We start from the raw sequence: 13779 nt of genomic DNA on the forward strand, positions 1-13779 counted from the left end.
CTGAAGCGGGAGATTCTGCTTGCAATCTTGTGGGGTAGGATGGGGAACGGGGGGCATTTTCCTGTGAGCCCTTCAGCCCAGGGTCTTGTGCTGCTGTGTGCACATATTTATTTCACTGGTAAAACAGAAACCACACCCACCGAGCTGAACCTAAGGGCTCGTCTGCTAAGAATCTGGGGGCTGTGGAGCATGTGGCTGAGACCCCCATCTCGCATGTGGGGAAACGCCTACAAAGCTTTTCAAACCACAACCGGGTGGGTCTCAAGGCGTCACTGCAGGATAGGCACTGCCGGGCCCACCCGACAAGTGCACCCCCCGATTCTTAGGGAGCCACAGCAGGTGCCGAAGAGCAGACTCCAGCGGCAGGTGAGGTGAGGGCTCTGTGGCCCTGTCTTTACGGGGAGGACTGGAGGTGTGAGGCCGGGGGCTCCTGGGCCCTGTCGGGGATGCCATGTCCGTCCTCACTCTCAGGAGGTCAGCTGAGACCAGTGTGAGGTGCAGGGGGGCCCTGATGGAGCCCAGCTTCCTGCACTAGGAGGCAGCACAGATGAGAGTCCCCTTTCCCCCTGGTATTGCAGCAGCTGCTCACGTTGTCATTGGGATACAGGACCCTGGAGATGTTCTCAGCCAGGTTCCGGTCCAGGACCGCCTCGATGTAGCCGCCCACGTTGACTGAGGGCAGAGAGCGGGGTCAGGACCCTCAAGCCTGTCAGGCTCGCAAGCGCCCTGATGGGTCTGAGGACAAGCACTCCTGAGCAGAAGGCGCCCCACGGTTGCTCTGCTGCCCAGCCCCTCCCAGCCCCAGGCCCTGACTCTTTCTGGAGGACGTAGGATCCCTGGGAAGCCTAAGGCTCACGGGGAACCCGCCCTCAGCCCTCCCGTGCTGGGGAGCCCTGTGGGCTGTGAGCACAGTTGGGGTCAGTCTGGGATCAGGCCCCAGGTGGGGACAGGAGGGGACGTACAGTCGTGGAGCTTGAAGTCGTTGGGCGCCTTGGCGGACCACAGCCTCATGGTGTTGACGGTGTCGTTCTTGTAGCCTGGCACCGGGGTGTCGTACGGCATGGCCAGCACCACCTGCCAAGGGAAAGCGTGGTCCCCAACCTGGGCCGTGCCCCCCGAGGCTGGGGTGGCTCCCTCACAGAAGCAGCCTCCTGCTGGTGGCTGCCACCCGCCCTCCTCTGGCTTCTCTCCTCCCGCCTCGAACAACACCGACCGCTCTCACTTCTTCAGGCCTACCTGAAGAAGGTAGGCCTCCTTCAGCTCCTACCTTCCATACCAGTGTCCATGGTCACCTGGCCCTGGGCAGCCCCTCCTCCCGCGTCCTTGGCCTCCGCCCTCCACACCTGCCCTCTCGTCCCTCAACTCTGCGTGGGCGACTTTGATTTTGAGACTCGCTTAGCCTCACCCCGCACACAGCTGCTATTTCTGACCATGCCCCATGTCTGTGGAGGCTCCTCCTTTGGCCTTGACCTCGAACTTCAGCAAACCAAAGCGGTCTGCGTGCTCCCTGCTCCCCATCCCCGTGTACCCGGAAGCATCAGTGTGCTCTAGCCGACAGAGGCACCCCCGCCTCGGGTCCTCGCTGCCCTCGGGCCTTCCTGTGGGGCTGCTCACATTCAGGTCCACTTCCGAGGGTGGCTTCAGGGTGTGAAGGCAGCTCCCAGAGCCACAAAGGACTGGGTGTGGGGCTATACCCCAGTCTCATCCTTCCTTTCCATCTCCCCACAACCCTGTCCCTGACCCTGGCCTCAACCAGCCCTGCAAAGCATCTGCAAACCGCTCTGGCCCTCTCCACGACCCAGCCCCATGGGAAGGCCCTCATTGCATCCCACTGGGGTCTCCAGGCCTTCATTCACTCGCACACACCTAGAAGACCAGACCCCTTCCCCACTTTTTAAAATTAAATACAACTTATTCTGGCATCTTGGGCTGCCGGCCTGCCTGGCCTGAGTCCCAGTTCAGACTTGAATCTGGACAGCCCACAAGAACAGCTGTGGCTCACGGGCTTGCCCTATTTTTCCTCATCTGCCCAGATCACTGGACAGCGGACTCTTTCTTACTCACTGCAAACTATCCCCCCCTCGCCGTCCCCTACAAAGCCCTCCTCTGACCCTCCCGCCATCTCTGAGCTGGGGGGACTCTGCGTGTGTGCCCGTCGGGGCCAGCACCATGCTCCTCCAGCACCTGGTATTCCTGCTCTGGTCCCCCTACCAGGGCCCAGCTGGGTGGGGACGCTCCATTCTGCGACATCCGCCCAGGGCTCCCTGCCCAGGGTACTGATGGCTCCAGATAATCGGTGAGCCGCGCCGGGAGACCCTACCGAGAGCCGGGGCCACACGGCGAGTGAGCGCTGGGCCCCGGGATGCAGAGCTGTTCTCACCAGCCCCCCCCGTACCCTGCCCCTCCAGGCACCAACCTGCTCACCACAAAACACCCTGAGACACAGCTCCTGTTAAACTACAGGGGTAGCTTCATGGTTGGGGTCTGAACCATCCCGACCAAGTGTGTGGGGAGGCAGCTCCCACAGGGAAGCCCCAAGGGAAGCCCCTGACATGAGGCAAGTTGAGGGTCCCTGTGCTCAGCCCCCCACCCCAGGAAGCGCCTGTGGTACCTGTGTGTCCAGCCAGCGCACGCCTTCGGGGCTGTGCTCCACGCGCCCATAGAAGTGCACGGGCAGCATGTACTCCGGCCGTGCCTTCTCCCAGGGGTTCCCATAGCGCAGCCAGTCATCGGCCTCCTCCACCTGAAGGGGCGGCAGGTGAGGGGGCGGCAGGTGAGGGGGGACAGCAGGTGAGGGGGGCAGCAGGTGAGGGGGGGTGGCATGTTAGGGGGGGTGGCAGGTGAGGGGGGCAGCAGGTGAGGGGGGCAGGTGAGGGGGGCAGGTGAGGGGGGGGCGGCAGATGAGGGGGGCAGGTGAGGGGGCAGCAGGTGAGGGGGCAGCAGGTAAGGGGGGAGGCAAGTGAGGGTGGGAGGCAGCAGGTGAGGGGGTGCAGCAGGTGAGGGGGACAGCAGGTGAGGGGGATGGCAGGTGAGGGGGGCAGGTGAGGGGGGCGGCAGGTGAGGGGTGGCAGCAGGTGGGGGGCGGCAGGTAAAGGGAGGGCGGCAGATGAGGGGGGCAGCAGGTGAGGGGGGCATGGCAGGTGAGGGCAGGTGGCAGGTGAGGTTGGGGGGGCAGCAGGTGAGGGCAGAGGGGTGGCAGGTGAGGGTGGGGGTAGTGAGGGGGGCGGCAGGTGAGGGGGGTGGCAGGTGAAGGGAGGGCAGAAGGTGAGGGGGGATGGCAGGTGAGGGCAGGTGAGGGTAGGGGGGTGGCAGGTGAGGGCAGGGGGGCGGCAGGTGAGAGTGGGGGCGGTGGGGGGGGCGGCAGGTGAGGGGAGGGTGGCAGGAGAGGGGGGCATGTGGGGGGAGTGGCAGGTGAGAGGGGTGGCGGTCCTGGGCATCAATGGGCCCCGCCCCCCACCCACACCACCACGCCACCCAGATGATGAGCCCCAGCATGGAAACACAACTGCAGTTGATTTACAAGGTAAAGATTCCCAATTCTGGTCAAGGTTCTCGATTTAAAAGTGAACACTTTGAACTATTAGGGCTTCCCTGTAGCTCAGCTGGTAAAGAATCAGCCTGCAATGCAGGAGACCTTGGTTCAATCCCTGGGTCGGGAAGATCCACTGGAGAAGAGATAGGCTACCCACTCCAGTATTTTTGGGCTTCCCTTGTGGCTTAGCTGGTAAAGAATCTGCCCGCAATGCGGGAGACCTGGGTTTGATCCCTGGGTTGGGAAGATCCCCTGGAGAAGGGAAAGGCTACCCACTCCACTATTCCGGCCTGGAGAATTCTATGGACTGTATAGTCCATGGGGTTGCAAAGAGTCGGACATGACTAAGCAATGTTCACTTTCACTTTTGGACTACTAAAAAAATTCATATAAAATGCAGAAAAACTGATCAAAATAAAAAGACATTAAGAATGCTTTGAATTCAGCAGTAAAAGGGAGAAGTCCTGAGGCGCACTGACAAACCTCAAGATGTCACTTGGAGTCCACACACCACTCCATCTACATGACGTGACCGGGACAATCAGGGCACGAAAGAAAGACGGCTCTGGCTACACCACACGTCCAGGACAACCAAGTCACAGAGACAGAAAGGAGGCAAGTCCCAAGAAGGAGCATTTGGGCAGTCGTTTGGGGACAGTGGTGTGGCTGAGGTTATTGCTTCCCGAGTCCCTCTCTCAGGACTCTACAGAAGACGAGCCCCTTCTGCCTGGGGCAGGCAGACACTCCTCACAGAACTGGTCCTGCCTTTGACTTCCTGGTGGCAGGAAGGTGTTCCTTCCCTGTATGTCAGTGAGATTCCAACGTCAGAGCCTGGTCCCCTCTGCGGAGCAGGACCACGAGCTGTCTGCAGAAGCAGCATCTTCCCAAATACAAGAGGCCCAGCTGGGCTCTGGCCTGAGCCCGCCAGACGTCCTGTTGCCACACAGAAGCCATGTGCAATGAGAACACATGGGCGACAGGCCCTGCTGGGTGAGGGGATGGCACACAGATCACGGAGCACCTGGGGCCCTCAGCACCGCCCACCCCCGTCCCCTCCGCTCTGCCAAGGGCTGGAATGCAGCCTCCCTGGAGGAGCAGAAAGTCCAGAAGTAGACCTGACAACGCCTGGTGACTTTCTTGTGTGCCCAAGGGCCGCAAGTGAGTGAAGGAAGAAAACCACACCCACCTGCCAGCCATTGACAATCTTCTGGTTGAAAATCCCAAACTCATAGCGGATCCCGTAGCCGTACGCCGCCAGGCCCAGGGTGGCCATCGAGTCAAGGAAGCAGGCTGGAAGTCCAAACACAGGGACAGTCAGCAGATCCAAGGCCTCTGAGCCCAGGCCTGGACACTGAGGCAAGCAGACACCCCGTGTCGGGGGGCAGCTCCCAGGGTGGCAGGCAGTGGCTCCGTGGGGACCTGTTGGCCTCAGGTCTCATGAAAAGGTAAGGCTGAGGCTGCTGGGCCACCACTGAGGCTCTTTCACCTAAGAGCCTACGGCTAAGACAACATCAACATGGGGACTACCTGGGGGCGTGGGAAGGGGGACGAACACAAAGGACACGGCCAAACTCGGCCCATCTCCACACACCGTCCCTGCCCTCAAGTGGGGTGCACAGGGCCTTTCCCCGGATGTGGGGCAGACCCAGCCCAGGGTGAAGATCTGTGGGATGTTTCATCTGCCAGAAACATGCTGCACTTACAATGTCTGCAGAATTTAACTTGAATTCTGAAAGCATAAACACACACACACGCACACAGATCAATGTTAGGGCATTTGCTCCCTTCACAGGAGGACGCCTCTCAGAAGGGGCAGGTGGGGCCATCGCATGGTACTATAAACTCTGAGGCCCCACACACTCCAGGGAGGCACAGAATCGATCCTCTCTGCTCCAGAAGCTCCGGGCCCAAGAGCCCAGCAGGACACAGCCTGATCCAGTCTCACTGGGACTGCTGCTTCCGCTTCTGAGTTCTTAACCCAGCTCCTTCGCCCCATAAAGGCCGGCAAAAATAATTAAAACAGGAAGGGGAAAAAATACCCCAAACTAAAAAACACCAAACTGAGGCTGCTCTCCAATCGGGTGAGAAGGGAGCGACAGCTCCGAGAGGAACAGCTCTGCCTCTTCGGGGCAGTCAGCTCACTGCAGTAAGGCAGGAGCAGGTGCTTTAAGTTGGGCTATGTTCATAAATGTGTGTGTGATTCTATCCCTGTTCTCCTCCCAATCAGGAAGGTGGTAGGTATGTATGTCGGAAACCTCTCTCTGCACCAGGTCCCAGGACTGGCAAATCTGGTCTCCATAATTATGAAGTGCCCCTTGTATGAAAGAGAATAGTATAAGTTGATTTTTTTCTTCCTACCGGTAGCAAAGATTTCGACCTGGAGGATACACTGTCCCATCCACTCTGAGAGACAAATCTGCCCTGACAGGCCAGTGCCGGGAGCACAGCTGACCTTGGCCTCTCCATGTGCAAGTGAGCACACTGACCAAGCGCTGTGTCAGGAAAGGCCTGTCCTGGACGGGGCCGGGGTTACCTGCCAGCCTCCCCAAGCCTCCGTTCCCCAGGCCAGCGTCCTCTTCTATTTCCTCCAGTTCTTCCAAGTCCAGCCCCAACTGTGAACAGAAACAGAGGTAACATTTTAATAGCACTTCATATTTTCTCTCAAGTAATAGGTGGAAAGATATTTAAATCCTGTGAGCTTGTAGCAATCAGAGGATAGAGGCTGCTTTCTTTTAGACTTGAGAACCCAACATTAAAATTTGGTGTTAGGATGTGGGGAGAACGGAATGCTCCTATCCTGCTGGTGGGAATGTAAATTGGTACAGCCACTGGGAGAGTAGTATGGAGGTTTCTCAAAAAATTAAAAAGAGAACTACCATATGATCTTGCAATCCTACTCCTAGGCATATATCAGTCAGAAGAAAACTCTAACTGGAAAAGACATGTGCACCCCGATGTTTGTTGCAGCACCTTCACAACAGCCAAGACGTGGAAACAACAACCTAAATGTCCATGGAAAGATGAATGATAAAGAAGATGTGGAATATTACTCACCCATAAAAAAGTACGAAATAGTGCCATTTGCAGCAACACAGATGCAACTAGAGATTATCATAGCAAACAAAATAAGCCAGACAAAGATAATTACTATGTGATATTACTTATATGTGGAAACCAAAAAACAGTGCAAATAAACTTATTTATAAAATAGGAACTCTGGCCACTTGAGACAAAGAGCTGACTCACTGGAAAAGACCCTGATGCTGGGAAAGCCTGAAGGCAGGAGGAGAAAGGGGACGACAGAGGATGAGATGGTTGGATGGCATCACCAACTCAATGGACATGAGTTTGCGCAAACTCTGGGAGATAGTGAAGGATAGAGGAGTCTGGCAAGCTGTGCAGCTTGGCCGAAGAAAAAGAAAAGAAATATCTAGTGAAATATTTACATGTGAACTATTAAGACATTTGATATTGGCTCTTAAATAACTTGGGAGTGGTGGGGCTATACAGGAAATAAGACCAGCCATGACTTGGGCTTGAGGACTAAAGAAGCCAGGTGATGATGGTGTGTGAAGACGTTCATCACAGCAGACAATTTCCATGTATATTTTAACTTTCCTGTAATTTTAAGTGTGTCCTTGATGGCACACTCAGGAGAGAGTGGCTTCTTATGAATTTCTAGTTTTTAGCGGAACCCGCTCTGGAACTGGAGCCTGGGGTGATGCAGCAGTGGTATGTTTTTTTCTTTTTTTAAACATTTTTTTTAAAAGTCTTTATTGAACATGTTACAATATTGCTTCTGTTTTATGGTTTTTTGGCCATGAGGCATGTGGGCTCTTAGCTCCCGGTACCTCCTGTTTTGGAAGGTCAAGCGTTAACCTGTGGACCACCAGGGAAGTCTTGCGTGTTTTATTTTCACACTGCATTTTAACTGGGGAGCCTGGGGAGGAGGCCATCCAGCCCTGCACCATCGACAGTCCAGCTCACAGCCTCTGGTACCCACGTCCTGCCTGAAAGGCAGGCACTGCCAACATGTGCCTGAGATTCTCAAGTTCTGTCATCACGGAAACCTTCCCAACACAAGCTTAACTAAAAGCTAAATAGCAAGTGGGAAACAGAATTTTAGGGGGAAAAAATGTACAATGTTAACAATATACATGCCTCTCTGTATTTGCTATTGCTTGTATTAGTCATTCAGTTACGTCTCATTCTTTGCAACTCCATAGATTGTAGCCCACCAGGCCCCTCTGTCCACAGAAGCTCTAATACTTTGGCCACCTGATGCAAAGAGTCAACTCATTGGAAAAGACCCTGATGCTGGGAAAGATTGAGGGCAGGAGGAAAAGGGGACGACAGGGGATGAGATGATTGGATGCCATCACCGACTCGATGAACATGAGTTTGAGTGAGCTCCGGGAGTTGGTGATGGACACGGAAGCCTGGCGTGCTGCAGCCCATGGAGTCGCAAAGAGTCGTTAACAACTTAGCGACTGAATGACAACAATTCCGAGTAGGAGAGAAGGGCAATTTTACAAGCAGGTGCAGGACAAGTGTCTTTAGGGTGGGAGAGGGGAGCTGGAGGTGGGCCACCAGTTCAATAAAGTAAAGAGAAATGGAACGATGTCAGGCATTTCTGCCACGTGGGGTGGGCATGTGACGCGCAATGGTCGAGAAGCTTCGAGCTTCAGCATCACAACCTGCCCCCATCCCTGCCATCCAGGCATTAGCTCCCATCCAGTCCTCACTTTCTCTCCTTGAGAAGGCGCGTCACCCACCACCCATCCCCCCCACGCCCGAGCGGTCAGTCCCAGACAGCAGCACTCGCCTCCGCAGGGCTAAATTAAGGCTCGGTGCCCACAGGAGACCACCCCAGCAGCCCGGCCCCAAGAACCACACCTGATAGATGGCTTCATCGCAGGCATTCTGGAGGCCCAGGTTCACCATCGTGTTCTGTAGGGTGCGGCCCATGTAGAATTCCAGGGACAGATAGTAAATGCGCTGAGGGAGCAAAAGGAGGCATCTGAAACAGCTGGTTCTGCCCCATGTACGTGCAGATCCCAGTGCAGAGCGGACCTTCTGAGAGGATGCACTCAGCCAACACTGCGCTTACCCGTACCCCTAAATTGGGCTCCCTCCCTTCAGCCTCGGCCAACCTCACCTTTCCAGGGGCTGCCCCCCAGGGAGGGTCCTTCAAAAGCAGATTCTGTGCACTGCCCTTCTGGAGTCCCCAAGGGGACAAAAAGGAACCTCCCCTGAGGGCAGGGAGGTGGGGCAGGGCAGTGGTGGGGAACCGACCCCGAGGACAGACGGAGCCCTGTCTGCGCCTGGCGGGGGTGAGCCAGCCCTGCAGGGTGAACAGCTCCTGACACATGCACTGGGCACTCAGTGCCAACGGCACGGTCAACACAATGGGACAGATCGATGGACACGTCTGTCTGTTTCCATCTGCTGCCTATTTGCTGGCTTTGGGGGACTGAGAGATAAACTTCTGTATAAAAGAAGAGACTTGTTGGGGATCATGCAGGATTCCAACGCTTCCCACACCTGGGGCCGTCTGCCCCCTGCGACCACCCAATGTGCCATGGAAGGCAGCAGCAGAGTCGAGATCCGGCCCCCAGAGTCCTGCTCCTACACGGGACCTCCATGCTGCTTCCAGCCATCCAGAGTAAGGCCTTGGGGGGACTTCCCTGGTGGTCCAGTGGTTAAGGCTCCCAATGCAGGGGGCCTGGGTTTGATCCCTGGTTAGGGAACCAGACCTAACAGGCCACAACTAAAGATCCTGAATGCCACAACTAAGACCCAGTGGAGCCAAATAAAGAAATGTATTTTTAAAAAATATAATTTAAGAAAACTTTCCATACATATCAAATCTACAAATCGAAAGAACATGTATGCATACAAAAAAAAAGTACAGATTTCAGTCTCAGATAGCCTTTCTTCCACATTTTTTTATCATATGAATGCCTGGCTTCAAAATTCCCATCCCTGTTCCAGTGTCCTTTAAGTCACAGACTCATCACAGTGTTACTAACTTCTCTCTACCCACCACGGCTGTCACTGCTGCTCACGGCCCATTGCCTCTTCCTGACCTTTCATCGTCCTGGATGGTATTTACCCTACACTTGAGCTGATTTATTAGTATATGGGGTTCCCACGGGGCTTGGTAACCAACGGGCAAACACACCGAGATGACAGTGCCTAGCTGTCTGAGTGAGTGAACATCTTGTGAACATTCCCTTCTCCCAGGCACACACAAGGGGCATTTTCCCCCACCGGCCTCCTTCTGGGGTTCTCCCGAGAGGTTTTATAAGTTGGCAGGTCAGGGATATGGTTGAGATGTTTTCTTTTTGCCTGCAACTATTCATACAAATATGTATTTTAAAAGCTGTAGTTTGATGTTTCCAACTTTTAACTTGGGCTTCCCCTGGTGGCTCAGAGGGTAAAGCGTCTGCCTGCAATGCATGAGACCTGGGTTTGATCCCTGGGTCGGGAAGATCCCCTGGAGAAGGAAACGGCAACCCACTCCAGTATTCTTGCCTGAAGAATCCCATGGACAGAGGAGCCTGGTGGGCTACAGTCCATGGGGTCGCAAAGAGTTGGACACGACTGAGCGGCACTAGGAAAATAGCTTGATTATCTCTTTTCCTAAGAGATGGGTGCTGAGGCATAAAATGTTGCAATCGGCCTTAAAATCTTTGAATCTCTTTCACTTTCCTCCCAAGTTGAACACGGGTGTCCAGGGTTCAGCAGTGTACTTAGTTCTGCACAGAGGCCCGGGAGAGTCTCCTATGGCTCCATGCACAAGAGGACAGCAGGGACAGCCATGGCACTGGGGACCCCCAAGCACTGTCCCCACTCAGAAGGGACCGAGCAGGGTCAGCCCTGTGCCAGGCACCTCTGTAGGCCCTGCCTGGCCGGAGCTCTGGTCTCAGGGTCTGTGCCTTGTTTTCTGCTGCTGTTTTTGCCTGTGTGGGGAGTACTTTTATAACTTCACCATACATGTTGATTTTGCTTTCCCCAGTTTCCTTAAGATAATTTGGTGTGAAGCCAGCAAAACTGAAAGTTCTTGAGAAGCTGGCCGATGACCTTTGAACCATACAGACTGGGTCCCATCCTGGCTCCTTCCCAGCAGATGGGGTGACCTATGTCCCCGAGAGCACCATGTCCACCCTGGACTCAGCAATGCTGGGCCCCCCACCAGGCCAGATTTTTGGGGAGGGGTGTGGAACCTGTAGAACAGGGTGGTAATTCTGGAAAAAACAAACAAAAACAGCTGAGGGCACAGGCATGGTCCAAGAAAAAGCCTGGGGGCTCACCTGCAAAGGGCCAATACTTGCTGGCCCCAAACTCTGCTGCTGTGGGCCCACAGCCCGCCAGGCCCAGCCCTGTGTCCCGGCACCATCTTTGTAACTCTGGACAGGGCCTCCCGGCTCAGGGGTTCTGACTGAGGACCAGACACTCATCTCCTGGAGCCTGAGAACAGCAGGGCCCCCTTAACCTTGCCACACACCTCTAGGGGGCCATCTCCAGGGCTGAACTAGGTCACTGAACCTTTTGGCTGGGTTCCTTCTTTGCAATATGGCTGTAACAAGTGTTATATGGCCTAGAGGCAGCCTTGATTTTTTTTTATCAATTGAGTTTGTTTATTACATGCAGAGCCCACCCCAAGAGGTAACATCACAGTAAAGCATCAACAAAGCTCTTTGACAAAAACAGATGAAAACATGATCAATGAAAATATTATACAGCATATTAATCTCCTAAAGAGTCTTAGAGGGCTTCCCTGGTGGCTCAGATGGTAAAGCATCTGCCTGCAATGCGGGAAACCTAGGTTCGATCCCTGGGTTGGGAAGAGCCCCTGGAGAAGGAAATGGCAATCCACTCCAGTACTCTTGCTTGGAAAATTCCATGGATGGAGTAGCCTGATAGGCTACAGTCCATGGGGTTGCAAAGAGTCAGACACGACGGAGCGACTTCACAAAGAGTCTCAGGAGTTAATGAACTCTATGAACATGGAGTTTAATATAAATAGATACAGCCTCATTTGTCAATCTCTCTGTAGAACTGAGATTAATAATAACAGAACTGGGCTTTCTGAGATCTCCATTTACTCTCCCTCTCCTAAAAGTGTGTTTAGAGCCCTTGTTTAACAGCAAAGTCTGAACGCTCTGCAGGAAGAGGAAACAAAGAACTTTCTCAACACTCAGGGCAATGAAGCTCGGTGCAGACTGGGGCAATCCACTTCCCCGCCACCAAGAACCGGATTCTACCTGTGCCAGGAACATGCAGCCACACAGTCTCCTGTCATCTTAACTCACCAGCTGCCCTCCCAGCACAGAGAGGCTCCTGCCAGACAGAACTGGCCCTGACATGACACATGGACACTGATCACTGACCCAAAACAGAGGTCAGCTCCAGTGGGCCCCCCCAGCCTCTCCAAAGCCATGGAGGCCCCCTCGTGTCTGTTATCCCACTGCAAGATGAGAACTGCTGTGGAGGGGGGATGGCCCCCACTGGCCAGAGAGCTGAGGCTCACTCCTGTCCTGAGCACATCTCCACGTCCATGCCACTGCGTCCAAGGGGCTTTTTGGAGGAAATGGCTTTCTATATAAAACCACAACTCTGCTCACATGAAGAGGAAGGGTGGTATCTACCACACGTCTTAGGGCCTAACCTACAAAGTCACACTCAGCATGTTCCTTTGGAGTGAAATCCCAAGGAATCTTGGTTTCCCCTAACTGGCAGGCTGTATCTCAATGAAGACCACAAACTTCTTTGTTTTTTTTTTTTTACTTTAGGTACTATTACCTAGGATTAGAATGCAGGTATGTTTGTTCAAAGTAAATCTGGGAAACGTAAAATAGGATAAAATTACAGGATTTGAGAACCTGCAGGGATCTTAGAGATCATTTAGTTTTGCAGGGAACAGATTGACTTTGCGCTCCATGACGTCAATTTTATAGTCCTGGGCTGTTTAACTCACATGCTGCTAAGCCCTACCTATGAAGTGTCTACTTGACCCATCCCAGAGCCAGACAGTCATGGAGGCCTCCTTGTCACTGACTGATAGCCAGAGCCTGATCAATTTATATTAAGTGATCTGGACCACGTCAAGCTCCACCTGTGACTCAGTGTTATGACTCAGTGTTGTGAATAGAGCTGTGCGTGCCTGCTAAGTCACTTCAGTCGTGTCCAACTCTTTGCAACCCTATGGCTCCTCTGTCCATAGGATTCTCCAGGCATGAATACTGGAGTGGGTTGAAATGCCCTCCTCCAGGGAATCTTCCTGACCCAGGAATCAAACCCATGTCTCTTATGTCTCCCGCATTGGCAGGCAGGTTCTATACCACTAGCGACACCTGGGAAGCCCGGTAAACAGCTACTTTCACCTTGAAGTAATGTTTCAAGGCTGAGAAAAGACACTCAGCTAAAACTGAAATTATATGTAATTCCCATTCCAGAAGATCTAGCGAAACCTTTCTGTCATCCAATCACCTTTCTAAATTTCTGTATTCATTTTTCCTGCCCTTTCGCCATATTCTAAGAACCCCCTTCTCTACAAGGTAGAAAAAGCTAACCATCTATTGCCTGCTGTTTATCTGCTTCGTGTCTTAAAATGTATGGGATTCCATACGGGCTAGAGCCTGCTCTGCTTAATGAGGGGGTGGGGGTAGGGTGGGGAAGGAGGTATATCTGAAAAGATGTATAAAGTCCTCTCAGTCTTCTTACTTGTATTTCTTATCCGTGGGACAACCAACAAAGCCGAGTAAGATCTGCAGGTGACAACACTGTGATGGTGTGAGCACCCCAAGTCTTTTCTAAGTGCTCTGCTAGTATAAGGGAATCTCCCTGATTTTTTTCCAATCACATATTTGAGTTTGTAGATGGAAAGTGTTGGTTATCAAGTCTAAAACTTACTTTCAAATGGTTCACAGAAAAAAAAATTGTATTTATAAAGAGAGAAGGATATAACAAACAAGTTAAAAATGGGGAATTCGGATAAAGAACATATGGGGATTCTTACATCATTCTTGCAACTTTTGAAAGTCTGAAATCATGCAAAATAAACATTTAAAAAATCATCAAGGATTTCTCTGGCTGTCCAGTGATGAAGACTCTGCCTTCCCAATGTAGGGCACAAATGTTCGATCCCTGGTGGGGGGTCTAACATCCCATATGTTATGTGATGCAGACAAAAAATAAATTAAAAAAAATCATCTACAAAGGGCTGGGATACAGAAGTGAGA

At 53.2% G+C, this 13779-nt stretch overlaps 1 protein-coding gene across 2 annotated transcripts in view; it reads right to left on the bottom strand.

Annotated features, from left to right (window-relative positions):
• Nucleotides 1-13779, bottom strand: part of PYGB (glycogen phosphorylase B) — a 35778-nt gene that overhangs the window by 16414 nt on the left and 5585 nt on the right. Inside the window, exons 2-7 of one of the 2 annotated variants that reach the window (XM_006041717.4) lie at nucleotides 8429-8530; nucleotides 6066-6144; nucleotides 4719-4822; nucleotides 2612-2743; nucleotides 963-1074; nucleotides 590-672 (exon numbers count right to left, since the gene is read on the bottom strand). In XM_006041717.4, coding sequence (XP_006041779.2) covers nucleotides 590-672; nucleotides 963-1074; nucleotides 2612-2743; nucleotides 4719-4822; nucleotides 6066-6144; nucleotides 8429-8530 — 612 coding nt within the window. The remainder of the gene's footprint in view (nucleotides 1-589; nucleotides 673-962; nucleotides 1075-2611; nucleotides 2744-4718; nucleotides 4823-6065; nucleotides 6145-8428; nucleotides 8531-13779) is intronic. The other variant, XM_044927960.2, reaches the window with a different exon arrangement.

The sequence above is a fragment of the Bubalus bubalis genome, chromosome 14 (assembly GCF_019923935.1).
Source record: "Bubalus bubalis isolate 160015118507 breed Murrah chromosome 14, NDDB_SH_1, whole genome shotgun sequence".
Taxonomy (NCBI): domain Eukaryota; kingdom Metazoa; phylum Chordata; class Mammalia; order Artiodactyla; family Bovidae; genus Bubalus; species Bubalus bubalis.